At 55.8% G+C, this 25,321-nt stretch overlaps 2 protein-coding genes across 4 annotated transcripts in view; both read left to right on the top strand.

The window, feature by feature from the left end:
• The window catches only part of CLCF1 (cardiotrophin like cytokine factor 1), a 37,448-nt gene extending 22,869 nt beyond the window's left edge, over window positions 1-14,579 (top strand). For 2 of the 3 annotated variants that reach the window (XM_054027290.1, XM_054027291.1), the window contains exons 2-3: window positions 6,334-6,500; window positions 12,514-14,579. In XM_054027290.1, the coding sequence (XP_053883265.1) occupies window positions 6,334-6,500; window positions 12,514-13,017 (671 nt within the window). In that variant the 3' untranslated portion in view covers window positions 13,018-14,579. Of the gene's footprint in view, window positions 1-5,731; window positions 5,875-6,333; window positions 6,501-12,513 lie in introns of those variants that run through there. The other variant, XM_054027292.1, reaches the window with a different exon arrangement.
• A 3,313-nt stretch (window positions 14,580-17,892) lies between these two features.
• Window positions 17,893-22,228, top strand: LOC128836090 (glycine N-acyltransferase-like protein 3). Its single transcript, XM_054026111.1, is given in 5 exon segments — window positions 17,893-17,907; window positions 19,215-19,335; window positions 20,629-20,740; window positions 21,584-21,595; window positions 21,691-22,228. Coding segments are annotated over 5 exon segments (798 nt in total).
• The last annotated feature ends 3,093 nt before the right edge of the window (window positions 22,229-25,321 follow it).

Below are 25,321 nucleotides of genomic sequence, written 5' to 3'. Positions count from 1 at the left end.
GTTCAATATGGGTCCCCAGTCTTCTAAAACAGGAATGTAAAGAGACATAAAGGCAGAATCAAGACCATGAGATCCCACTCGGGATAGAGGACAGTTGAAGGCAATCTACCTACCGTAGGATGTTACTACGTAGGCAGAAGGAGAGAAAGGGTAGGGCACCAAACTAAGCAGCAGGACTCCTGGATTCTCTCCGAGTTCTGCCACTGTGTGACCTGGGGCAAGTCCCTTCTCCTCTGTGTGCCTCAGTTTCCCTGTTTGTAAGGGGGGGCATAAATGATCCTGACTGGCTGACTCATGGGATTTGTGAAGCTACATTCCTTTCTAAAGAGGCCTCTCACAGCCTCCATCCCTGCCCATGGGGCTCTTGCAGTCTGGATGGTGCTGTTGAAAGGCAAAGTGTTGTTAAATGTGGAGTCCGGGGAGCAAGGGAGGGGCCCTGCTCCGGAGACAGCAGGCAGTAGAACAGCTGGAGTTGTTGAGGGCAATAAATCCCTGGGAGCTGATGACCTCACCAAGACTAATAAGGCTGAACCACTCACAAAACAGTGTCAGTGTGGGGGGTCTGCATCACCCCAGACTCCGGGATTGACAGAGCAGGGACCCTCTTAATACTACCATGGGAAAGAGAAGAGTGGGAGTAGGAGAGGGACACAGCAGCCTGGTTGATAGGGGTGGGCAGGATAATGGGGCCCTCTCTAGCCTCACTGAGTCCTTGGAAAGGCTTAACAATAAAGCTCCCTCTCTGTGTCTTGTGTGGAATCCTGGGGTGCCTCCGAGATGGGTAAAGACAGCAGTTATCAGAGCAGGGGCACATCTAGCTTGGTATCCCATCTTTGACAGTGCCCCATACTACCTGCTTCTAAGGGAGCTGCAGGAAATCCTGGGGTGAGGAGTTACAGGATAACATGCCACCGGTGTAGTCTCTAGCTCCCATCAGCTGGGGGTTGGCTTCGCCCTCGGAAGGAGGGGTTTGGTCCCTCCCAAAGCTCTTGGCTATTCTGCTGAGCTCTTAGTTCCAGTAACACCTCGTGGCAGTGAGTTCCACAGGCTAAGTGTGTGTGGTGTGAAAAGCTGTTCCCTCTGTTCAAAAGTTGCTAAGAGAAGAGGATCAGGGAATAGGAAGGAAGGGTATAGAATCATAGAATATCAGGGTTGGAAGGGACCTCAGGAGGTCATCTAGTCCAACCCCCTGTTCAAAGCAGGGCCAATCCCCAGACAGATTTTTGTCCTGTTCCCTAAATGGCCCCCTCAAGGATTGAGCTCACAACTCTGGGTTTAGCAGGCCAATGCTCAAACCACTGAGCTATTCCTTCTCCCCCGGCTGGCAAGAGTAGACTGCCTGAGAGAGTTGGATTTGGTTCTGTGTTTTAAGGAGGAAGGTTGGGTTTGTGATTGCACCCATAAGCTGAAACCCACAAGAGGTGCATTCAATTCCTCACTCTGCCACAGACTTCCTGTGGGTGCATGGGCAAGGCTCTTCACCTCTCAGTTACCAGTAAAATGAAGATAATGGTCCTTTTTTGTGTGTCTGGTCTTTTAAGACTCAGTTCTTTGGGGCAGGGACTGTCACCCGCTATGTATCTGCACAGCGCCCAGCACAATGGGGGCCTGATCTTGGTTGGTGCTGCTATCATCATAGTATTACAGATAGAAGCAACATAGAAAGGAGGAGGAAGGTGCAGTAAATGCTGAGGTTTGGCCAGATCTTAACACAGTGTTTCCCAATGTACTGAGGGGGGGGGGGGGGGGCTGAAAAACTAGTTTGGAATCAAGGGGCATCAGCTGAGCTGTGGAAAGGGGAGCCTAGGACTGGGATAATAGAGGAGCTGTGGGTCTGGATTGATGGGCCCTGGCACAACTGGAGCCCAGGACTGCGATAACAGGGGGCCGCTGGTCCAGATTGAGGGGCATCAGCAGATGTGGGGAGGGGAGAAAGCCAAGGACTGGGATAACGGGGCTATGGGCAGATAGGCAGGCCTCCCAATTATTCCCAAGGGTGCCAGCTTTCATTTTAAAAGAGTAAGACTCCAGCTGTTCTGGCTGGGAAGAAAACCTTGTAAATATGAACCAAGTGTAACTGATGCAGCCTGAGTTTGCAGAGAGCCTGAGAGAAAGGTTCTGAGGTGTGAACTGCCCTGCTGGTTTCACTGGGCACTCACTAACATGCCCAAGATGCCACTTTAAGTGTCAACATTGTTAACTCTTTCACTGCTGGTCAGAGCATGTCAGAAAGAGTTGGAGGAGGGCATATTTTTCAGGCGTAAGATTATACGGGCAGGCCTTTAACCACAAGACGGATGGTATTAGTTGTATTTGCCTGAAGGGGGCACCTGGTCATCCGAGGTTTGGGGAACATGTGTTAACACCAGCCAGTGATGTCAGTTTAATTAGGACATGGGGACAATCTGAGGCATATTCCCTCCAGCCCTTCCCTCAAATTCAGCTGCTGCAGGGCAAGCGCAGGGGAGACTCTCTGGCAGCCAGAACTCCATGCTGCAAAGAAGTTACCTGTAGGCACTGACAGGCCCTGAGTCAGCTTGGAAAAGAGCCAGGCATCATGGTCCCCCATCAGCAATGGGGTCTGTGGGGAGGCCCAAAAGTGCTTGGCTGCAATTGGGAGGGAGAGACAGACAGGGCCTGCTCCCCAGCATGGGGATGTGCCAGGAGAGAAGAGAGACGCAGGCTGGTGTGTGGAGATGTGAGCAAGGGGCTGGGATGGAGCTCTCACCCATGATCAAGGAGCACTCAGTCAAGTGTTCCTAATTGAGCCTCCACCTGCGGGACTCACTGCTGCAGGTTGGTCCTGAGGCAGAGAGCTCACTGCACTCCTAGAAGAGAGGGTATAGGCTCATGGGAATAGGGAGTGATTGCAGGGAGGGGAGCTAGGTGGACGCTGCATTCTCAGGCTTCTGGGCCTGAGCTGATTCCCAGCTGGGGAACAGGAAAGAATTAGGCACCATGGCACAGGACACTGCAATGAGGTGCATTGGGCAGTTTGCACCATGTGTAAGAAACAGATGAGGCAGAATATCAGTCTAGGGCCCATTGGTCTGATCCAGCACAGCAGGATGGGAAATGGTACTGGGCTACAGGGGCCCATTGGTCTGATCCAACCTGGTGTCTGTGGGGAGAGATACCAGCTTAGATGGGCCCTTTGGTCTGACAGGTAGTAGCTGGGCTGGAGGGAGAGAGGAAATATCATGCTGGGTGGGCTGGTTGGTCTGATCTGGGCTTGGTAGGAAAGGGGATACTGAACTACAAGCCCGTTGTCCGATTTAGTGTAACAGGGAATGGGCATGGGGTACTGGGCTAGGGGGCTTATTGCTCTGATCCAGCATGGCAGAGAGAGGGATGGGGACTAGATCAGCCCTGGTGTGATTAGGTGCAGCAGGGGGTTGAGGGACAGCAGAGTAGATGGGCACATTGGTCTCTCACAGTGTATCGGGGTGGGGCAACATCAGGCTAGCTGGCCCCTTTGGTCGACTCTCCTGGCGGTTCCCTAGCTGGTCAGCACCAAGGTAGGAGCGTATGTCCCCCAACCCCCAATACGCACATGCACAACACTGGGGAAGCTGCTGGCTGCAGCCTTTGGGTCTGTGCCTCCCAGGCAGCTAAGCAGGCTGGGCTCTTAAAGGGAAAGCGCAGCGACTGCACAGGCCAAGTGACCCAGGTGAAGGAACATGTGACACCTCACTTTAATGGGCTGCCTGTTTCCTCCCCTGAACTGGGGCCAGCTCCACTCTGGGCCCATGTTCCAGCGCTCGCTCTGCCCTGCCAAACAGGCAGGGAGGGGCTGCCAGAAGGTTCACTGCAGGGGATCGGGGGGGGGGGGGGGAGGGATGGATGGGGGGAGGAGGGTGATGGGGGACAGGGGAGGGGGCAAGCGGGAGAGGAAACCAGGGAAGGAGGCAGGAGAGGAATGGTGCAGGGAGAAGAGGGTGAGGGGAGAGGTGGACCAGAGACGAAGGGGGGCTGTGGAAACACAACCCCTGGCAGGTGACTCCTTGACCTGGCTCTTGGCCTGGACCTGCTGTCTAGCCCTTCCCCACACTGGGTTAGAAATCTGTGGGCTCTGCCAACCCCAGCTCTGGAAAATAGCTCTGTGAGTGTGACACACTTTTTCGATTAAGAGTTGGCAGGAATGCATTCCGGCCCTCAAACTGCTGGCAGGGTGCAGAGGGGATGAAAGGGAGGTGAGGCAGTGGGGCAGGAGGGAAGGGGCCTGCTTGCTGCCTGCCACCCCCAGGCCTCCCTGCCCTCACCCTTCACTCCCTCCGATTAGTTAAATTCCATTCACTGTTTTACAACATGTCCGGGATGTTTCTGTTGTTAACGTTTGGGGAGGCTGTGACATCAGAGAGGCCTCAGCCAGTCATCATGGAGTTTACCATAACTCACTAGCAAGCTGCCAGCCTATTGATTGTTTTGCAGGGGCACTGGGGCAAGGAGAGATCTCATGCTATGAAGTCACAGCCTGATGTCATCTCCAATTCATTTGACTCTGTTCCTGTTGCTCCCTGTTTAAAAGTACAAGGGCAAATTGCATGTCAGTGCTGTCATGAGCCGGGGGTGTATGAGAGAGACAGTTGCCATCTGCTGAGCTGAATTGGAACTGTTCAGCTGTGTGTCATATGTTCTGTACTTCTGATAGCAAATGGGGATTCTCCATTAGCTCAGTGGCCCACACTTGAGCTTCCTCAGTAGGAGGATCCAAGTGCTATACCCAGTGATGCTGTGATGTTGAGAGTAGCCATATTGTCCATGGAGTGCTGGCTAGTCCTGGCTTAGTTAAAATAGCTGAGATGCAGCTGCCTCTGGGGGCATGCAGTAGCTGTTTATACAAGGATCCCTGGTCTGGTGCCAAGATGTAGCCACCTCTGGGTTGGGGCCCAGCAGCTGTATAAACAGGGATTACTCATGCAGTGCTGAGATGCAACCTCCTCTAGAGTGGGGCATGGAGCTGTTTATCAACTGTGATGCTGTCTAGGAGAGGCCATCTCCAGAAGTGCAAGAGGTATAGGGAGGCAGAATGGAATTGCCCAGGTTGGGATTGGTCCAGGGCACGGTGTGAACACCTGACTGAGGCAAAGTGCTGCAGGATGCTCTTTAATGAAGCGTGCAAGTGGCCAGGGCCTGGGCTTTGTGTCTCATGGGTGATTCATCGCAGGTGAGAATCACCTTCCTGAACAGGATTCACGCACCAGCACGAGTAATGGGCACGTCCCCTTCATGGCCAAGAGCCAGCAGCCTACGCAGGCGTGTCTCCCTTTACAGTTCCTTCCTGCCAAGCCCAGCGGAGCTGCAGTGAGACACTGGAACGCTGCATGGTTCTGGAGCCTGAAACCACCATGCCCTTCTAAGCCTACAAACCTTGACAGCTCCCTACACCCTAAAGCCCCAAGAGCTCCAACCACCCTGAATCCCTGACAGCTGCTGAGCTCCCAATGGGCCCTGCAGCACCCACCACTCCATGCCTCCAGTGGGCCCTGACCCCACGTTTAGTTGAGCATCAAACCAAATCATGCATTCTGAAGTAGTAAGAGAGGCCTTTACCTCCAGCTCTGAACCCTCTGACCCGCCTTTCCCTTGGGGCTTGGGACCCAGAAGAGATACTTAGCCCTGGACTGGGCAGGTGGGGAGGAGTGGAGATGGCCAGGCACACCTTAAAAAGCCTTTTAGACCAGTTGGGCCTTGACTCCCCGACATCCACAGCATCTGCCTCTTGCTCCCAGCTTTTTCCTGAGTGCTTTACAGGCTTTATAGCTCATTCGAAACAGGTGTTTGAGACACCCATAAAAATACCTGGCTGAGCAGCTGGGGCTGGAGGCTGTTCAGGGCGGTGTGGAGGAGAATGTGAGACAAGATGTGCGAGAGGTACATCCTGCCTCCCTGGGGCGCTGGGCTGGGGAACTGGCCTGGGTGGCCCCGGAGAGTGCACCCCATCTGCCTCTCCTCAACCGCCAGCCAGAGCACATTCAGACCCAGCCTGAACACAGCTCTGGGGCAGAACAATGGGGTGACAACTCCAGAGACAAATTCATGTCACAGCACCCCCTGCTGGAGAGGACGGGGCTAGGCAGCCACAGGTTCCTCCTCCTACCCAATGTCACAACAACCCCTGCTGGGGAGGATGGAACTGGGCAGAGGAAGTGCCACCCTCTCTCTGGTGTCACAGTGCCCCCTGCTGGGGAGGGCAGGTCTGGGCAGTCACAGGCTCCTCCTCCCCAATGTCCCAGCACCCCTTGCTAGGGTGGGTAGGGAGGTAGGCTCTGCCCTTGCCTGTGTCAAAGTGCCCCCTGCAGCCCCCTGAGCTGGTCATTGTGTTCCCTTCAGGAGATTCTTGGGGGATCTTTGCCTTCCTTTGCGCCGCACTCTGGAACCTGCCCACGATCCCTGCCCTGAACAGCACAGACGAGGTGGGTGCCGGCCAGTCCATCCAGAAGACCTACGACCTCACCAGGTATCTGGAACACCAGCTGCGCACGCTCGCCGGCACCTATGTGAGTACAGGGAGAGCTATGGAGCAGGGCATAGCCCTGTGACCCCATCTCCCCTTTCCTCGCCCATCCCTGCCTGTCCTCAGCTCTCCCCCTCATCTCTCCTGCCCCTTTCTCTCTCCTCCCCTCCCCCAACTTAGATGTCTCCCCAGAGGGGTGGGGGGTTGATTCCTTTCTGTCCTCCTTGGGGGGGGTCTTGGTAAATGACAGGCTCCCAAAAGTGATTGTAACTCAAACCCTTCCCCCGCCCCCTCCCGCCCCAGCACATGAGGCAGCAGGGATGACAAATGGCTGAGGCATGTTCTGTTATAGGATCCGGCTCTGCATCATGCTGATGTGGTCTGGGGGCTGAGTCGGGAGGCAGCTCTCGGAGTGGAGGGAGAAGCTGCATATCCTCTGCCTCTCCCTGACTGGGGGTCTCTGTCTCTTATCCCCAGCCCCCTCTCTATTCTGGGCCCAGTTCTCCGCCCCCACCCCACCAACATCCCCTTCTGGGGAGCTGGGGCTCCCACTCTCCCTGTCTGCACCCACCTGCCCCTGCTCTGTCATGCATATCTCCCAGCTCACACCCTTCCCGCCGCATGGCTCTAGCCCTGGCAGGATGCCCTGCATCATGCCCCCTCCCTGTCCTCGGGCACCGGGGGAGTCTCCCACTGTTTACACTCTGTTGTGCTGTCTCTCCATGGGGTGAGGTGAGGCTCGTGTGTCAGAACTCGCCTGGGAGACGCCCCATGCTCCACCACGCACAGAACAGGCACCCAACCATGGCAACGGGGAACACCGCCCGCATCAGACCCACGGGCCTATCCAGCCTGGTATCCCTCTCCCCCCTCTGCCAGACCAGACCCACAAGCCCATCCAATCTGTATCCTCCTCCTCCATGCTGGGCCAGATCACACCCTTGGGCCCATCTAGCCTTGTATCCCCACCACACTGGATCAAACTAATGAGTCCTTCTAGCCTCATCTGCCTGGCAATGCCCAAACTTCCCATGGATATTGTCCAGCCTGGCCTGTAGATTCCACTTTCCTCCAGAGTTTTGTGCCAATGGGTTATAAGGAGCCCTGGGTAACTATAGGCCAGTTACCCTGACACCTATCCCAGGCAAAATCATGGAAAGGCTTAAATGGGATACAACAAAGAATTAAAGGATGGTACCATGATGAATGCCAGGGAGCCGTGTTTTGGAAAATAGGGCTTGTCAGACAAACCTGATATCCTGTTTTTTGGTGCAATCACATCTTTGATAGTAAAGATGATATCTGTGAGGCATTTGACTTAGTCCCGCAGGATAATCTGATTAAACAGTACGGTGCAAAATCAGCCTAGCCCATATTAAATGGATTAGAAACTGGCTAACTGATAGAGCTGAAAAATTAATTATAATTGGGGAATTCTCATCCAATAGGGGTGTTTCTGTTGGGGCCCTGCAGGGATCCCCTCTTGGCCCAAAGCCGTTCGATATTTTTATCATTGATCTGGAAGAATATACAAAATGACTGGTGGTAAAGTTAGCACATAATACCAAAATTGGCAGTGGTAAATACTGATGGGGACAGGTTAGTTAGACAGACTGATCTGGATTGCTTGGTAAGCTGGGCCCAAGTGAACAAGGTACAAGAACATACATTCTTTGTTCCTAGGTGTAGGTCATGCATACTGGAGGAGGGACTGTATCTTGGAATGAAAAAGGACTAGGGGGTCATGCTAGATAACCAAACAAACATGAGCTCCCAGTGCAGTGCTATAGCTCATGTGATCCTTGGATGCACAAGCAGGGGAATGTCCAGTAGGAGGAGGGAAGTGGTGTTACCTCTGTATATGGCATTGGTGAGGCCATTACAGGAACAGCGTGTCTGGTTCTGGTGACCATATCAGAAAAACTGGTCAGGGTTCAGGAAAGAGCGACAAGAATGAGGCGAACTCTGGGAAAGTCTGTGTGATAGTATGTATCTACTGGGGTTGTTGAAGAGAAGGTTAAGGGGTGATTGACCCTGGTCAGTAAGTACCTAGATGGGAAGATGGTTCTGATGCGGGAGGGCTCTTTAAACTAGCAAAGGCAGAATGAGATCCGACGGATGAAGTCAGCAAAGCTCAAACTGGGAATGGGGCACAACCTTTTCAGAGGTTCTGTGAATACTATTGACAATTTCACAGTAACTGTCACTCAGCAGCACTTTCATTTTTGATTCCAAATTCTTCACACATTTTTCTCAAAAATGTTTGGGTTGGAAAATGTTAGATTCCCTCCTCCTCCTTTCATCGTGTTTCCATTTTGACACGGAAAACGCAGGTGAGAGGAAAACCTTTAAAAACCCAACCTCAGATGTTCATGGGGAGAGGGATGAAAAATGGAAAATTTTGAAAAAATGAACATTAGGGGGTGAAAATATCCATATTTGGGACGAAAGACCATTTTTCGACACTGATACAATTGTTCAGTAGGTCGCCAGACTCTAAGCAATGTGCCATCCTTTGGGGCAGCTTCCCACAGGGCATGGCGAGCAGGTTCCTCTCCCTGGATTCTTTCTTCTCGCAGTGGGGCTCTTTCTAAGGATCTGCTCTAGTGCAGCAGTTCTGGGCTGGAGGCAGGAATCCCCAGGGATGGCTCTCTGGCCTGGGTTATGCAGGAAATCCGACTAGATCAGGGGCAGGCAAACTTTTTGGGCTGAGGGTCGCATCAGGTTTCCAAAATTGTATGTATGGAGGACCGGTTAGGGGAGGCTCTGCCTCCCGAAACAGCCAGGCGTGGCCCAGCCCCCGACCCCTATCCGACTCCCCCTGCTTCTTGCCCCCTGACGGTCCCCCTGGGACTCCTTCCCCATCCAACCCCCCTGTTCCCTGACAGGCTCTCCCCCAGGACCCCTGCCCCATCCACCCCCCACCCACGTTCCCTGTCCCCTGACCGCCCCTGGAAACCCCACCCCTGACTGCCCCCCACCGCCGCATCCAACCCCTCCTCTCATTCCTGACTGCCCCCCAGGACCCCTACCCCCATTCAACCTCCCTATTCCCTGCCCTCTGACCGCCCCGACCCCTATCCACACCCCCGCCCCTGACCACCTCCCCCAAACTTCCCTGCCCTCTATCCACCCTGCCCCCTTACCGCGCTGCCTGGAGCACTGGTGGCTGGCGGCGCTACAGCCGCGTCGCCCGGCTGGAGCCAGCCACGCCACCGCGCAGCACAGAGCACTGGATCAGGCTGGGCTCTGCAGCTGCACTGCCCCAGAAGCTCATAGCCCTGCCACCAGAGCATTGCACTGGCGGCACAGTGAGCTGAGGCTGCGGGGGAGGGGGAACACCAGGAGAGGGGCCGGGGGCTACCTCCCGGGCCAGGAACTCAGGGGCCGGGCAGGAGGGTCCCATGGGCTGGATATGGCTGTAGTTTGCCCATCTTTGGACTAGATGATCTCAGTGGTCCCTTCTGGCCTTAAAGTCTAGGGCTGTCTGAGTTCTCCAGTGGTTAATCCATCTTGGCAGCCACAGTGTAGGACCTGACCCCATGACATCCCTTGTCAGCTGCCTGCAACCTGGAGATGTCCTTGGCCTTTGCTAGACCTCCCCTTTCTTCTAGGGTCATGGGGTAGGGTTGGAGGGCACTAAGCAGGGGGAAACCCGGCTTGTGGCTCTGTTTCACCTCTCTCCCTCTGGTCACATGTGTGAGGCATGCTCCCTGCTCCCATGTTCACATGTCAGTGCATGTTAGTGCTCTTCAGTCTCTCCGCTTTCACTCCAGCTCACTTTGTGTCTGCCTCCCACACCTCTATGTATGTTTCCCCCTCTTCCCCCTTTGCTCCTATCCCCTCCCCCATCCTAGGGTGCTCACCTTGTCCCTGTGCCCCCACCAGCTTCCGCTTAGGCTTGCGCAACGGATGGGGAGAGACGTCTCCATTCGCCTCCAGGCAATACTGAGGAAATTAATTCATCTCCCAAGCTTGTCAGATTGTTCAGGTGCCCGCGCCGCCCCACCCGCGGCATTGACACACCTCCCTGATTCTCCCTGTCCACCTGAACGCCTGCTAGGGCTCCCCTGCTGTGGGGGCTGCTCCCCATGCCGTCCTGAGGGACGGGGAATCCCTGGGTGTGGGGAGGCAGGGAGTAGCAGTTTGGAGGATGGGTATGGGAATTTGCATGTGTGGAGGCATGTTAGCAAGCATGTGTTGAGGGTGAAAATGGGCATGTGTCAGTATGTGTGTGGGGTGTGTGCGCGCGTCTGGGGCTGCACGTGTGACTGTGTGTGTGTGTGTGTGGTGTGCATGTGGGTATGTGTTGGTGTGCGTGTCAGTCTGTGTGTGGGGTGTGTGTGTGTGGGTGTGTGTGTGTGGGGTGTGTCTGTGTATAGGGGTGAGTGGGAGCATGCGTGTGTGTCACTGTTCAGATGTGGGGGGTGATAATACGCAGGTATGCAGGATGTGCATGGGTGTGAAAATGGGTATGTGTGGTGTGTGTGTGTGAGACAGTGGGCATGCACGTGGGAGTGTGTGTCACTGCATGTGTGTATGGAGTGTGGGAGTACCTGGGAGTGAGAATGTGCACACATGTGAAATGTACATGTGAGAACGTGTACGTGGAGGTCAGTGTGTGTCTGCGTGGGGTGGGGGGTCAGCATGTGCCTGCCTGGGATGGGGGGTTAGCATATGTCTGTGGGGCAAGGGGGGTCAGCGTGTGTCTGCATGGGGCAAGGGGGGTCAGCATGTGTCTGCATGCGATGAGGGAGGGTGCTGGGGCTGACTAGTTTCCCCAGTCCGGCATTATTCTCCATCCTGTGCATAGGCCTAGGCGGAGAACACAGCCCTTGCCCCCCCACTTTCACTGTCTGTGGGGGGCACACCTGGACCCCCAACTCCAGCAACACTGCACTCCGATGGCCTTGGTTCACCTCCACTTCCCCACTCAGCAGCCCGTAAATTACCTCATCCCTGGGGCCGACAGCTGGTTCCTCCTGCCGCTTCCCAGCCCCATCATTAGGGCCTCACCTGCGAGACAGGGCCCCCCTCCCTCCATCATCCCTGGAGGAATTCCTGAGAGCCGCCTGCCGTGCTCTGAAGTGTCCTCGCCCGCGCCAGGGGGCACAGGAAATTCCACAGCTCATGACGGGGAGGGGCAGCCCTTCCCAGGGGGCACAGTCCCTGAGACTTACTACCCCCAAGGCCCAGCAGTGCTTCCCCCGCCTCATGGCATTTTGGTGCCAGTGTTCCCATCCCCAGCCCCAATTATCTCCTCTCCTGCCCCCGACAGGGGTTCCCCGGCTCCATGCCCCTGCCTTGGTTGGCAATACCCTCTGGCTGTGGGGCTGAGGGGCTCTAAACCCACAGGCCTTTATCCTCCCCACATCCTCTTTGATGCATGGACTGGCACTGGGCCCTTTGGTGCATGGGCCAAAGCCTGTGATCCTCATGGCATTCACTCCAGAGCCATAGCCTACTGAGACCCTGGCCTCCTGTCCCCTGGCCAGGGACAGGCCCCCTGTTCCCATCCTCACCAGGTCCCACCCACTTGGCAGCCAGTTACACTGGGAGAAGGAGTCATGCCCTCCTGGGCTAGAAGTCACCAGTTGAGGGGTTTAGGGAGCCTGTGGCCCTGGGAGAGAAACCGATTCAGACCTACTCACCATGTGCTCCCCCAGGCAGCACTCTGTCCCGAAGCTGCAGGGCCAGGGCTAAGGGCCACACATGCCCCCGGTCACTCCCAGCCTCACCCAGCTGCACTGTGCCCCATGACTGAGGGTCTCCTTCCAGCAGTGGACAGGGCTCTTGAGTAGCACTGGCCCTTTCCAGTGCCTCCCCTTAACCCCCAGGCTCTCCCAGGAGGGACTTGTTCCTGAGCTTCCTCTGCTGGACATCTCCTTGGGGCTACTTAGGAGGGCCGAGTGGCAGCTGGGGTGTCCGCATGTTGATCTCCTCAGAGTCTCCGGCCATCCTTGGGTCAGGCCTGACCCTGGCAGGAGTGTCTGAGGGTTCTGGGTTCTGTCTGGGGTGAATCTAATGCCTTCTCTCCCCTCTCTCGCCCACTGCAGCTGAATTACCTTGGCCCCCCTTTCAATGAGCCAGACTTCAACCCTCCCCGGATGACAAGGGCCGAGATGGTGCCCAGTGCCACTGTGGACTTTGAGTTGTGGCGTAACCTGAATGACAATGCCCGGCTGGCAGCCAATTACCGGGCCTACACGCACCTGCTATGCTACCTGCGCAGCATGGACGGGCAGGTGGCCAAGGCCGAGCTGCGCAAGAACCTGGGCCGCTTCTGCACCAGCCTGCAGGGCCTTGTGGTGAGCATTGCCAGCGTCATGTCCTCGCTGGGCTACCCGCTGCCCAGCCCGCTGGGCAGTGCCAACCCCACCTGGGCCCAGGGGCCGGGTGCCACTAGCACCCACAATGACTTCCTCAAGAAGATGGACGACTTCTGGTTGCTCAAGGAGCTGCAGACCTGGCTGTGGCGCTCCACCAAGGACTTCAACCGCCTGAAGAAGAAGGTGCCGCCTGCTGCCCTCATGCTGCGCCTCGAGGCGCGGGGTTTCTGACCCCTGACCCCCCCACCTCACATCCCATCACCATGCTGTGCCTCAAGGTGCAGGCCATCTGCCCACTCCCACCCTACTCGTCATGCTGTGCCTCGAGATAAGGGGCTTCTGACTTCCACCTCCCACCAGATCTTCCACACCCTCAAACCCAGGCTCCACTGTACCTCCCACCCCTTACCCCTCTCCCTCCCTTCCATGGTTTCCAGCCTCCTCCCCATCCGTGATGCCATGCAGCACGTCCCCATCCTTCTCCCTCCCTCTCTGCGCCCTCCCTGCCCCCGCTTTTTCTTTATTCTCCAGCAAGGGACCTATTTGTTTTCCAAAACAGGGAAATGACCCTCATTCTCCCAATACAGCCCAGAGCAGCACTAAGCCCCACCTCCAGATCTTGACAGCAATAAGCCCCTCCCATTTCATCCAGAGCTGCAATAAGCCCCATCCCCAGATCTGGACAGCAATAAGCTCCTTCCCTTTCACCCAGAGCAACAATAAGCCCCACCACCATGTGCTCTTGGCAGCAGCCAGCACTGTCTATTTACCATGGGCAGCCCTAAGCCTTGTCTGGCTTTGTCTCTTGCTGCATCATACTCTGTACCTCTGGTTTGATCCAATTCTTCCTCTGCATCCCCCTCCCCTGCTGCAATCCCCCACCCCTCCTCTCATGCACAGAGACCTGGACTCATCTAGCCTTTCCTCCGGTTCAGAGCCCCTGACACTGTCTTGCAGCCTGGCCTCCATGTCTCCTTGGGTGCTTCCAGTTCTGCCCTCCATGCATCACTTCCCTCATGGCTGAGGTGAGCAATGCCATCAGCGCCAGCCCTCCGGTCCCACCTATGAATGAGGCAATCTCACCCCATGACACTGCAGCATCATAGGGCAAGAGGGACTAGAAATAGGAAGGATCAGGGTGTGAAACAGGAAAGTCTGGAGATCCAAAACAGAAAGGGGGAGGGGGAATGAAACAGAAAAAATTGGGGTCCAAAACAGAAAGGGGTAGGATTTGGAATGGAAAAGGTTGGGGTCCAAACCAGGAAGGGGCAGGGTTTGGAAGAGGAAAGGTTGGGGTCCAAACCAGGAAGGGGCGGGGTTTGGAGGAGGAAAGGTTGGGGTCCAAACCAGGAAGGGGCGGGATTTGGAAGAGGAAAGGTTGGGGTCCAAAATAGGGGCAGGGCTTGAAAGCAGACCTCCAGCATTTCTCCAATTACAATGCTGCTGCATCTTTTGGCCCCACCTCCTGACAAAACACCCATGAGGGCCAGGAAAGCAGGGGAGCTAAACCAGGAAGGGGTGGGGCAATATCCCTCCGCCCTTTCGTGCCATGACACATGGAGAATTTCCTTAAAGTTTACATTGTTGCCAACGTAGCATTTGGGCAGTTGTGGGGGCTCTTTACCTGGCATAGGCCCTGCTGCCCAGCCCCATGCTTCAGGTGTGGGATCAGGGTTAAGGGCCTGTGACCCCACCCTTCTTCCCCCCCCCCACATTCCCCCTATCGGGTTGTGTTTTTCTTGGTTTGTCTATATTAATATTTATTTATTTGGAAATGTTATTTATTAGATGGTATTTATTGCAGAATTTCTATTCTTGTATTAACAAATAAAAGGCTTCCTCCATGAGCTTGGCTCACTGGCATCTTGGGTTGGGACTGGCTGAGAGCTCACTGGGCTGCTAGAGTTCACCACACCCCAATCAGCTGCCCCAGATTCTACCACAAACTGAGCAGCCACCCCAGATCCCTAACCCATTTAATACAACCCCAATCCACCCCCACCCATCTGTCCCCCAGGTCCCTGCCCCTGATCCAGAGCCTGATCTGCCCCCCACACCGGCACCATGTGCTATGTCACACATGTTCTCCTGGAAGGTTGGCCATCCTGAGGCTTTGGGGTTAAGACGGGGGTTTCCTGGCAGGAAGGGAAAGAAATAGGGACCTGAGGGGTTTTATCTGTAGGGTCACGGAGAATTAGGCAGGAAGGAGAACATGTGTGTGTGGGGGGGGGAAGAGCAACAACATAGCTGGAGCACTAGGGGTTGGGAAAGAGAATGTGAGAGGGTGGGGGTGGGGAGACGGCTCATCAGCATGGAACAGTAATGTGGGAAGTGGCCCTGAGATGGATGCAGGGGCGGGGCTGGATGAGGAGGCGAGTCCCAGGCCCCTTTGCCCATCCTGGCAGCTCCTACCTGTACAACATGACATATCTGATAGGGAACGAGCCCTCCCCACTTGTGTCTGACAGCAGGCTCCTTATGTCCAAGGGGGAAACTGAGGAACAGGGAGGGCATAGGGCTCTGTCACAGCCAGTTAAAAGCAAAGCTGAGAATGGAACCCAGGCATGTTGGCTCCCACCCCACCCTCTTTGCGGCTCTACCCACTAGACCCCACTCCTCTGCTTCATAATTAAAATGTCATGGTTGGGGGAGCCAACACTGCTGCACCTGCTCTGAGACTAAATGGGAGGTTCAGGCCCATCGGGCCTCTCCTATCAGTGTAGAGCTCACCAAAGAGTTCAATATGGCAGGCATTATGGGGACAAAACACCTGCTAGCCCCCTAACCACCTGCTTCTGGACCTAATCTACCCAGCCCCTACACATCCATCCATCTACCCATCTACCCACCCATGTACACATCCCGCCACCTGTCCCCATACACATCCCTCCAGCCATCCATCGCCCAATACACCTCTCCATCCATCCCCATACACACCCCTCCATCCATCCATCCTCCAATACATCCCTCCATCCATCCCTCAATATACCCCTCCATCCATCCCTATACACACCCCTCCACCATCCATCCCCCAATACACCTCTCCATCCATCCCCATATACACCCCTCCATCCATCCCCATACACACCCCTCCACCCATCCATCCCCCAATACATCCCTCCATCCATCCATCCCCCAATACACTCTGCCACCCATCCCCATACACACTCCCTCCATCCATCCACTAATACACCTCTCCATCCACCTATCCCCAATACACCCATCCATCCACACACACCCCCGACACGTCCCATGAGGTTGACGTACAGAATCGTGGCTCTTGCTCATTTTCACTTTAGTTAGTGTCTGGGGCAGGTCCCCAGCCTCTCCCCTTCTTGCTGGCTGGGTTCGCTCTGTATGTGGAACCCCAGAACTGCCTTCATGCCTTGTAAATTCACCCAGCAACTGCAGCTAATCAATGGGGAGGGGAAGCCCCTAAATATAGCTGGGGAGGGGGGGAATGCAGCACATACACACACTGCAGCCTGGCATAATCCACACCTGGTGCAGGGAGTCCAGGGCTGGGCTAGCAGGGCCTGTGGGTCAGGGTTGAGGGGCCGGCACAGCTGGGTGTGTGTATGTTTGCTGTTTATGCCTACTGCCCCCTTGTCTGTGTCTGACATACATCTCTTGGTCAGCAATGGGCTCAGAGTGGGGCCTCCAGCCTGGCGCTCTGGGCATGCCCCTGAAAGGGGAGAAGGGGGAGGGGCACTGGGTTCTCAGACCCCTGTGAAGGCTGGGGAGAGTGGGGAGTCCTGGCTGAGCTGGGTGACCTGCACATGGCTCCCCCTGGGAGTTTCTGTCTCTCTGTCCCAGCCCCTCCCCACCCCATGTCGGATGCGGGGCAGGGGGCTGCAGGTTGGGATTGAGGGGCACCAGCAGAGCCGATGGGGGGGGGGGGGGCGAGGAGTCCCTGGGGGCTAGTGGTGACTCAGTGCCATGTTGGATGCCTCACCCCCAACAGAGGCAGGCTGGGGCTGAGGTCGGTGGCCCCTGCTGCCTCCCTTTGTCTCCCTGGAGCCAGGGCTCCCGGAATCTGACTGACTCAGCCCTGATTCCCTCCCCGTTCCTGGCAGGGGACAAAGCTGAGGCTGCCCTGGGTCAGGGATGTGGGGGAGATCCAAAGTGAGTCACTCTCTACCCCCCAGACCATGAGCTCTGCACAGTCCTGAAGCTAAGCAGGCTCAGGATAGGTTAACCCTAGGAAGGGAGACCACCCAGCTTCTGTGGTATCAGACCCAGGGCTCCATTCCCCTACCCCTTCTGGTTCATCCATTCTGCCTCCTTCAGTGACCCTGCTTTCCTCAATTGGCTGCGCTTATTCACCATCGCTTCTGGTCCTAAAATAATCTGCAGGTGTAGAACAGATGCTGGGCCCCTCCCCAGAGGTAGCTGCATCTCAGCACTGGGTGAGGGATACCTATATAAACAGCCTCTGTGCCCCAACCCACAGAGGACTGCACCATAGTGGTTGGCAAAAGATCCCTGTATAAACAGTTCTTGCACCTCTTCCCCAGAGGGGGCTGCATCTCAGCACTGGGTGGGAGCAGCAGAGAGATTAGAACTGGGATAGTTCCACACAGTGAAATCTGGTTTTTCAGGGCAGGGCCTCTGTGTGTGTGTTTGTGCAGTGCTGGGCCCTGCTCCTGACTGGGGACTCTGGGGGATGCCCTAATATGCCATCCTCTTTATATTGAAATCCCTAAACTGCTCATGTAAAAGAGCTTTGTAATGAGCACAGGACTTTGCAGAAATTGGGGTGGGGGAAGTTGGGGATCTCAGCACCCAAGATGGGGGGCAGTTTGGTGATGGAGGGGAGGATGTGGAGCACATCAGCTAGATTTGTAAGTGATCAGCCATGAAAGTGTTAACAATACAGGTATTTAATCTGGAATCACTAGGCTTCGGAGTTAACAATGCAGCAAAGTCTAGAGCTGTGAAAGAATGGGGCATGGAGCCAGAATAACTCTGACGATATGGGCATAAGCTTTTGTGGGTAAAAACCCACTTCTTCAGATGCAGATACCAACTAACACGGCTACCCCCTGGTACTTGACTAATGATATGGAGAAGGGGGGAAGACTACATGGGCCAAGGGGGGAACCCATGACTGGTGACCAGGTTTGGGACGGCCCCCATGTGATCCTGGGGCATCACTGCCAGCCCCGTGCCTCAGTTTCCCCTGTGCTATGGGGGTGAGGGGCTCTTGTGTGGACATGTATTTGCAGCAGGCCTTGGAATGACGTGCCGGCAAGGAGTCGCAGAAAGCAGCGCCCCAGAACCCAGTCCAGCTAATCAGCCACTAGCGCCCCGCCCACCTCACCCCGGGGGGCCCAGTATGAAGGCGGCAGAAAGGCCCTCGGCGGGGAGGGGGTTAACTCTGAGCCCTCCGCTTCCTCCCAGCCAAGGAGCTACGAATCCTGGAAGTAACAGTGACACCCAGTGGCCAGACGGGATAACGCGCCTCGCCAGAGCAGATATCCCCAGGAAACCCCCAGCTCTGTGTCCCCGACCTGCAGACTCCTGCTAGCCCAGCCCTGGGCTATCCCCAAACTCTACCGATGCCCCTCAGTCCCGCCCTGCTGCAGCCCCTCCCTCCGTCCCCCGCTAGCCCAGCCGTGGGCTCTGCCCACAGCTCTGCCCGTGCCCCTCAATCCGGCCCTGCAGCCCCTCCCTCCGTCCCCCGCTAACCCAGCCCTGGGTTCCCCCCACCCCAGCTCTGCCCGTGCCCCTCAATCCGGCCCTGCAGCCCCTCCCTCCGTCCCCCGCTAACCCAGCCCTGGGTTCCCCCCCCCCCACAGCTCTGCCCGTGCCCCATTCTCTGGGGAGGGTATTCCCCAGCACAGTGGGAGCCCAGCACACTCCCAGGCTGTCCCCAGGCCCTGCCGTGTGCCCCCCATCCAGTAGCACCTGCTCTGACCCTTCCCCCCACTCACCTGCCCAGGGGCAGTGGGAACCATGTTGCTCCTTCATTCCAGCACTGACTTTACAGTCTCGGGTGTGTAGCTGAGCCCCTGCCCCACTGCAGGGGTGGGATGCAAGGGGCGCCCTCTGGGGCAGAAGGAGAAGCAGCACCAGGTCAGTAGACGGCACTGTAAAGAACTGATGCTAAACTGTCCACTTCACACACACTTCACTCTGCAGGGGGTGGGTTGGAAAGGCTCAGTGGGGGGTGCTGTGCTGTGGGGGGCAGGGGGCTCAGTGAGGGGGCACTGTGCTGCGGGGACCGGAGCAGGGGCTCAGTGGGGGGCGCTGTGCTGTGGGGAGCGGGGCAGGGGTCTCAGTAGGGGGTGTTGTGCTGCGGGGAGTGGGGCAGGGGCTCAATAGGTGGCACTGTGCTGTGGGGAGTGGGGCAGGGGCTCAGTGGGGGATGCTGTGCTGCGGGGAGCGGGGCAGGGGCTCAGTAGGGGGTGTTGTGCTGTGGGGAGCGAGGCATCGACGACTCTGATTTCTATACCACCACATACGCATCGTTCTACTGGGATCTGGGCGCCTACCGGGCCCTGCAGAGCACTGCTGTCAACTGGGGCCAAGCCTTCTGCATTTACGGTAACATGGGCCCCACAGCACTGGGGAGACCCCCACAGTGACTGAGCATATATGTCCTGTCTGGGCCCAACCCTAGGATTCCACCCTACAGTGCCAGCCCCAAAGCCCTCATCTCCCCTCAGGCTGCCAGCTCTATGGGGAACAGGAACATATGGGGTAGACCCTTACCAGGGCTGGGCTGGAGTCAGCTCACCTGACCACATCCTCTTCCCTTAGGGTGACCAGGTGTCCAGTTTTCGAACACCTGGTCAAAAAGGGACTCTGGCGGCTCCGGTCAGCACCGCTGACCAGGTGCTGTGGAGTGAAGGCAGGCTAGTGCCTACCTGTCCTGGCACCGCTCTGTACCCCAGAAGTGGCCAGCATGTCTGGGTCCTAGGTGGTGGGCCACGGGGCTCCACGCACTGCCCCTGCCCCGACCACTAGCTCCACACTCCCATTGGCTTGGAACCGCCCACTGGGAGCATGGGGTCAGTGCCTGTGGGCAAGAGCAGCGCGCAGAGCCTCCTGGCCTCCTCGCCTAGGACCCAGACCTGCTGGTCGCTTCCGGGGCACAGCACAGAGCCAGGACAGGCAGAGAGCCTGCCTTAGCCCTGCTGCGCTGCTGACCAGGAGCTGCCAGAGGTAAGCCAGTGCCCCAACCCTGAGCCCCCCCAAACCTGGAGCCACCTCCTGCACCCCAAACCCCTCATCTCTGGCCCCACCCCAGAGCTTGCACCCCCAGCCCAGAGACCTCACACCCCTGCACCAAAACTCCCTGCCCCAGGCCAGAGCCTCCTCCCACCTCCTGAACCCCTCATCCCTGGTCCCACCCCAGAGCACTCACCCTGTCCTGCACCCCAACCCCCTGCCTCACCCACAGCCCCCTTCCACGCTCCAAATCTCTCAGCCCAAGCCTGGAGCCCCCTCCTGCACCCCAAACCCCTCCTACTGGAGCCCACACCCCCAGTTAGAGCCCTCACCTCCTCCCGCACTCCAACCTGCTGCCCCAGCCCAGTGAAAGTGAGCCACCGAGGGAGTGGGAATGTAGTGATTCTTTGGGGGCAGGGTCTTTGGGAAGGGGCAGAGCATAGGTGGGGCCTCTGGGAAGGGGCGGGCTAGAGTGTTTTGGTTTTGTGCGCTTAGAAAATTGACAACCCTCTCTTCCCTGAGGGCTGGGGATGCGGGGGTTGGAAGCTCAGACTCTTGCCCCTCCCATCCCCTGTGCCCGGCTGGACTCCTACATATATATGCCCTTTTCTCATCACCGTTCAGTTCCTTTCCCCACTGCTCACGGCCCGTCGCTGCCCCCTCCAGGGCTCCAGAATGGGGTGTATGAGGCCTCTAGGAACATCATGGAGGCTAAGGAGGTCCAGCTGGAAGCATCCCGCTACTTCACCTACCTCCATCCCCGAGATCTGGTCAGTGTGTGCCTGTGCCAAGTGGCCCCATGGGGGGTGTGGCAGGGAAAGGGCCAGCCTGAGAGGTGGGGACATTGGCCAGCATGGCATTGGGATGCCCAAGGTTTGGCCGGCTATTCCCCAAGCAGGGCCTGGGGCAGTGGGGTCCTGTTGCCACCAGCAGAATCTCAGTGGGATTGGCGCTAAGCCCAACCTCCTCAGGGATCCTGCAGGGACTGGGGAGCATAGCCATCGGGTGGGGCCAGCCATCGGGAGGGAGATCCTTCTTCAGCTCCCAGCACAGGGCCCCCAGCCTCTGCCAGGAAACCCAGATGCAAATGGCTTCTGTGCCACCAATGGGGCCCCACCTGCGCCCCCCCAGGACCAGGCACTCCTTCAATCAGCCATCAGCCCTGGCAGGGCTTGGGCAGTGAGAGGCCCTGCTCCCCCCATCTCTGCACCATGTCACACCTGACCCAGGATGGAGAGGAACCTTCCCTGTCCACAGTCTGTTCAGACCTCAGCTCCTCATGGAGGACTCAGGGAGGGGCAGATACCCTGGGGCATTTTGGGGATGGGGGGTCTCTATCAGGAAGGGAAATAAGACACTCAGTTGTAATGAGAAAGGACATTAGGCAGCGCTGCTACCATGTGGGTTAGTGGGGAAAGGCCCCATGTCCCATTCCCTCCCTTCCCCGCCTCCAAGCTAGCCAGTCCCCTGCCCTGAGGCTGGATCTGAGCTGGCACACCCTAGAGGGAAAAGCCCTGTGCCCCTCCAGTGGGAACCAAAATCACAGTCTTACGTTTGGACGTGTTGGCCACAATGCTTGTCACACACACAGGGCAGGGGGAGTTCAACACACCCGCGACAGACCAGAGTGTCAGTGTCATCTATTTTGTAAAGAATATCAGGATTCTGGGGTCTGACTCCAGATCACGGACCTTGGGACCTGGTTCCTGCTGCTCTCTGCTCCTCGAGGCTGGACTCTGCCATGCGGCTCTCATCCCTGGACATCTCCCACTCTGCCCTGCTGAACGAGATGTGACCCTATCAGGGGACTGAGTAGAGCTGGTGGTACTTGGCCAACCTGATCCAACACTTCCCCAGTTTCTGCCTCCTGGATGCCATCGGCCACCCCATCAGCTGGCGCCTCATGGACCCCTTTGGTACCATGGTGCATAGCTACACCCTGCCCCAGCACTGTGGGCACGGCTACATGCAGGTGCTGATGAATGTCATGGTCAAGCAGATGCATGCACGGAGCTATCCCAGCTACTGCCATGTGGCCCTGGACTACCACCCCACAAAGAGGCTGCAGGAGAGGCAGGGCTTCCAGCGCCAGCCCAGCCTGTGCCACTTCATCCTCCACAACCCAGCCCTGGGCATGGCCCCTGCTGGAGCCCCCAGCCCAAGGGAGAGTGTTGGGCTTCTCCAGGGATCAGTGTTGGGCCCAGTTGGACCAATAACATCCCCCAGTTCCCGTCCCACAGGGTCTGCCCTTCTCCCAGACCCATAGCCAGCCTGATTGGGTCTGTCCTACTCTCCTGAAACCCATAACCTGCCTTCCTGAGTGGACCCTACCCCTTGGTTTTGTAGCACATTCCTCATCCCAGCTCCCCTTCGCTGCCCCTGGCTTCCAGACACCCCAGCAACAGTTCAATGATCTTCCACCCAGTAAAGCTACACACACCTGCCTCTTGCATTTGTTCTGCTCCTCCTCTGCCCCTTTCCTCTGGAATAGCCAACTCAGTGTGTTGTGTCCAAGTCCTTCACAATTGCCATGTTCTCGGCTTCCCCCATAGAGAAGCACCCCCATACACTCCCTGAGAAAGCTGATTCCCCATTCTGGCACTTCAAGTGCAGAGGGTGGAGGCCTGCAAGGATTCTAAAAATTAAAACTGGCCTCTCCAGGCTTGTATTAAACTCCCAAGGTTACAGCTTTTCTCTGACCTTGGATGGGTAGATGCTGCCACCACCCAAGTGCAAAAACCCCTTTGAGAACCCAGGAAGGTGCACTTGGGAATTCCTTCCTGTGGGACACCCTCAAGCCCTTTCACCCCCCTCCAGGGAAAAGCTGAGAAAGAAAACAAAGGAAATCAGCGGTTGCCACCAGCTAATTAAACAACATGTGTGCAAATCTCTTAAGACACAAAATCCAATCCTGTTCTTAAAAAGGTAAATTTTATTAAAAATAAAAAGAAAGAAATACATTTGAAAACTTGGGCTATTGCTAGATTTAAAAAACCCACTTACAAAAATTCAGCATCAAGAATAGCCTTCTTGAGGTCCAGCTTAAAAGTTACAAGCAAAACAAAAGCATTTGGGGTTAGCACAGAAGAGTCCATAAGCCATAAAGAAATAAAAAGAAATAAACCTAACCGTGTCTTTCTAGACATTTCCTGATCTACTTACATACCTGGGGGTTTCAAATGAGTAGTTTCTAGGTATGATTCAGGTGATTTTTCATACCTGGCCCCAAGCTTCTTACAGCATAGTTCCAGCCCTGTATTTGCTTCACCTCAAGAACAACACAGACAGACAAAAGGGAAGTTTTTTCCCAATTTTAAAAAGTTCTAGCCTTCCCATTGGCTCTTTTGGTCAGGTGCCCACTTCCTTCCTTTTACCTATGCAGGGACACAATTTAACCATTTACAGGTGAAGCACGTAGGGAACAGCTACTAAGGGGGATTTTATAGCTAACTGGCTGGGTCCATAAAAGGGAGCTTACCCCCCTTTTCATTTATCACACTCCCTGTTACCCCACTGCTGCCCTGGGACTTACACTTCTCTCCTCACTGCATCCTGCCTTCATTAAGTCTTTTCACTTAGTTTTCTTTGCTGTGGGAGCCACAGGGAATCCCAAACTGAGGTTAGAATCAAAAGCAACCCAGACGTGTTGCTAAAGCACTCATATCTCCTTAACTGTGCTTGCCGTCATCAGCAGATTGCTGGAAGCATTTTGGGGTTTGTGATCCCATCTGTGATTAAACTAATTGTTGAGGACACCTTCGAGTTTTCTTCCTTTGTGGCATCGCTCCTGGCATGGCTGGGACCACATGGGTGAGGGGGATGGCAGCTGTCCAATCAGGGCTGCTCAGAAGTGCTCTGGTTTTGGCAAGAAAATTGGGGTTACATATGAATTTTGCCGCATAAAGGGTCTGCGTCGAAATTTGATCAGAATACCGGAGCCCTGAAAAACCAGAGTTTATAACCCCAGCTCCTGGGTGTTAGCTGAAGCAATTAGTGGAAATTCAATTATCTAGAGCAGGGATTGGCAACCTTTGGCACGCAGCTCGCCAGGGTAAGCACCCTGGCGGGCCGGGCTGGTTTGATTACCTGCCGCTTCTGCAAGTTCGGCCGATCGCGGCTCCCACTGGCTGCGGTTCACCGTTCCAGGCCAATGGGGGCTGCGGGAAGGGCAGCCAGCACATCCCTCAGCCCATGCCGCTTCCTGCAGCCCCCATTGGCCAGTGGGAGCCGCGATCGGCTGAACCTGCAGATGCGGCAGGTAAACAAACAGGCCCAGCCAGCCAGGGGGCTTACCCTGGTGAGCCGCGTGCCAAAGGTTGCAGATCCCTGATCTAGAGACTTCTTCTGAAAAGTAACATATACTCCCAGCTCGAGCCCCCCACCCAGAATTTCTGGGATCACTAAACATCTCTTAGGCATCCTTAATAGGCACCCCCCATGAGCACTGAGTCTGTGTATGAAACAAGGAGAGCTTTGTAGAGAGACGGGGATTCCAGTATCAGAATGGGAAGGCATGGGAATACCAACTCGACTTTATATAGCCATACACATGCTAAGTAAACACCCACTACCCCATCTCATGCTATAGGCAGCTCTGACTCAGTTTGCCACCCACTGGTGTGAACAACCTATAATAAATATCCCTGGCCATGGTGCTTCATGGGAAATGTAGTCTAGCCAGAGAGCCCATAGAAGAGAATGGGAGCATAAGGCAACCCAACTACAACTTCCATGATGCATTGTGGCATCATTTTGACTCAATCTTTTACAGTGTTTGGCCAATCAACCTGTTAGGCCTGTGGCCTGATGCTCTAAAGGGGGAGCTCACCACTGCCACCTGTTGGTGAGCATGGGGAAGAGCAGCCCAGAGCTGCTTGAGAACACCAGAGGGACAGGTGCTCCATGGGGCTCTCTGCTGCTGTCTTTTGGTGTCTGGGGGAAGAGATAGAGTGAGCCTAAACTTATTTGCATTTTATTATCCATTGTACCAGCATGAACGTTTGGGTCATTTTGCTTAAAATTCTTTTAAGTTTTAGGTTTGGGCTCGATAAACTGTTATTTTCCTTATTGTGCGACAGCTGGTTAACAGAGCTGTGCTGAGTATACCCTGGGGGAGGGGGTCACCCTAACGAGAAACACAATCATGCATCACTGGTTTTGGCGTTGTGGGGAGCAGGAGTATTTAATCTAAGGAGAAAAAGAAAGGTGCTTTTTTTGTTATGGCCACATGCTTTGTGGTAAGGACTTTGCTCAAATGCATGGTGTACTGTGGATCTTTTTTTTCTGGGAGATTTTGCGAAGAGGTGGGCTACTTCTTTGTTGTGAGGCAATGACAAGGTGGTGATTGTTTGCTGTAGTT

The sequence above is a fragment of the Malaclemys terrapin genome, chromosome 4, assembly GCF_027887155.1.
Source record: "Malaclemys terrapin pileata isolate rMalTer1 chromosome 4, rMalTer1.hap1, whole genome shotgun sequence".
In the NCBI taxonomy this organism is placed as follows: Eukaryota; Metazoa; Chordata; order Testudines; family Emydidae; genus Malaclemys; species Malaclemys terrapin.
This window is presented reverse-complemented; position numbering and strand designations above follow the sequence as displayed.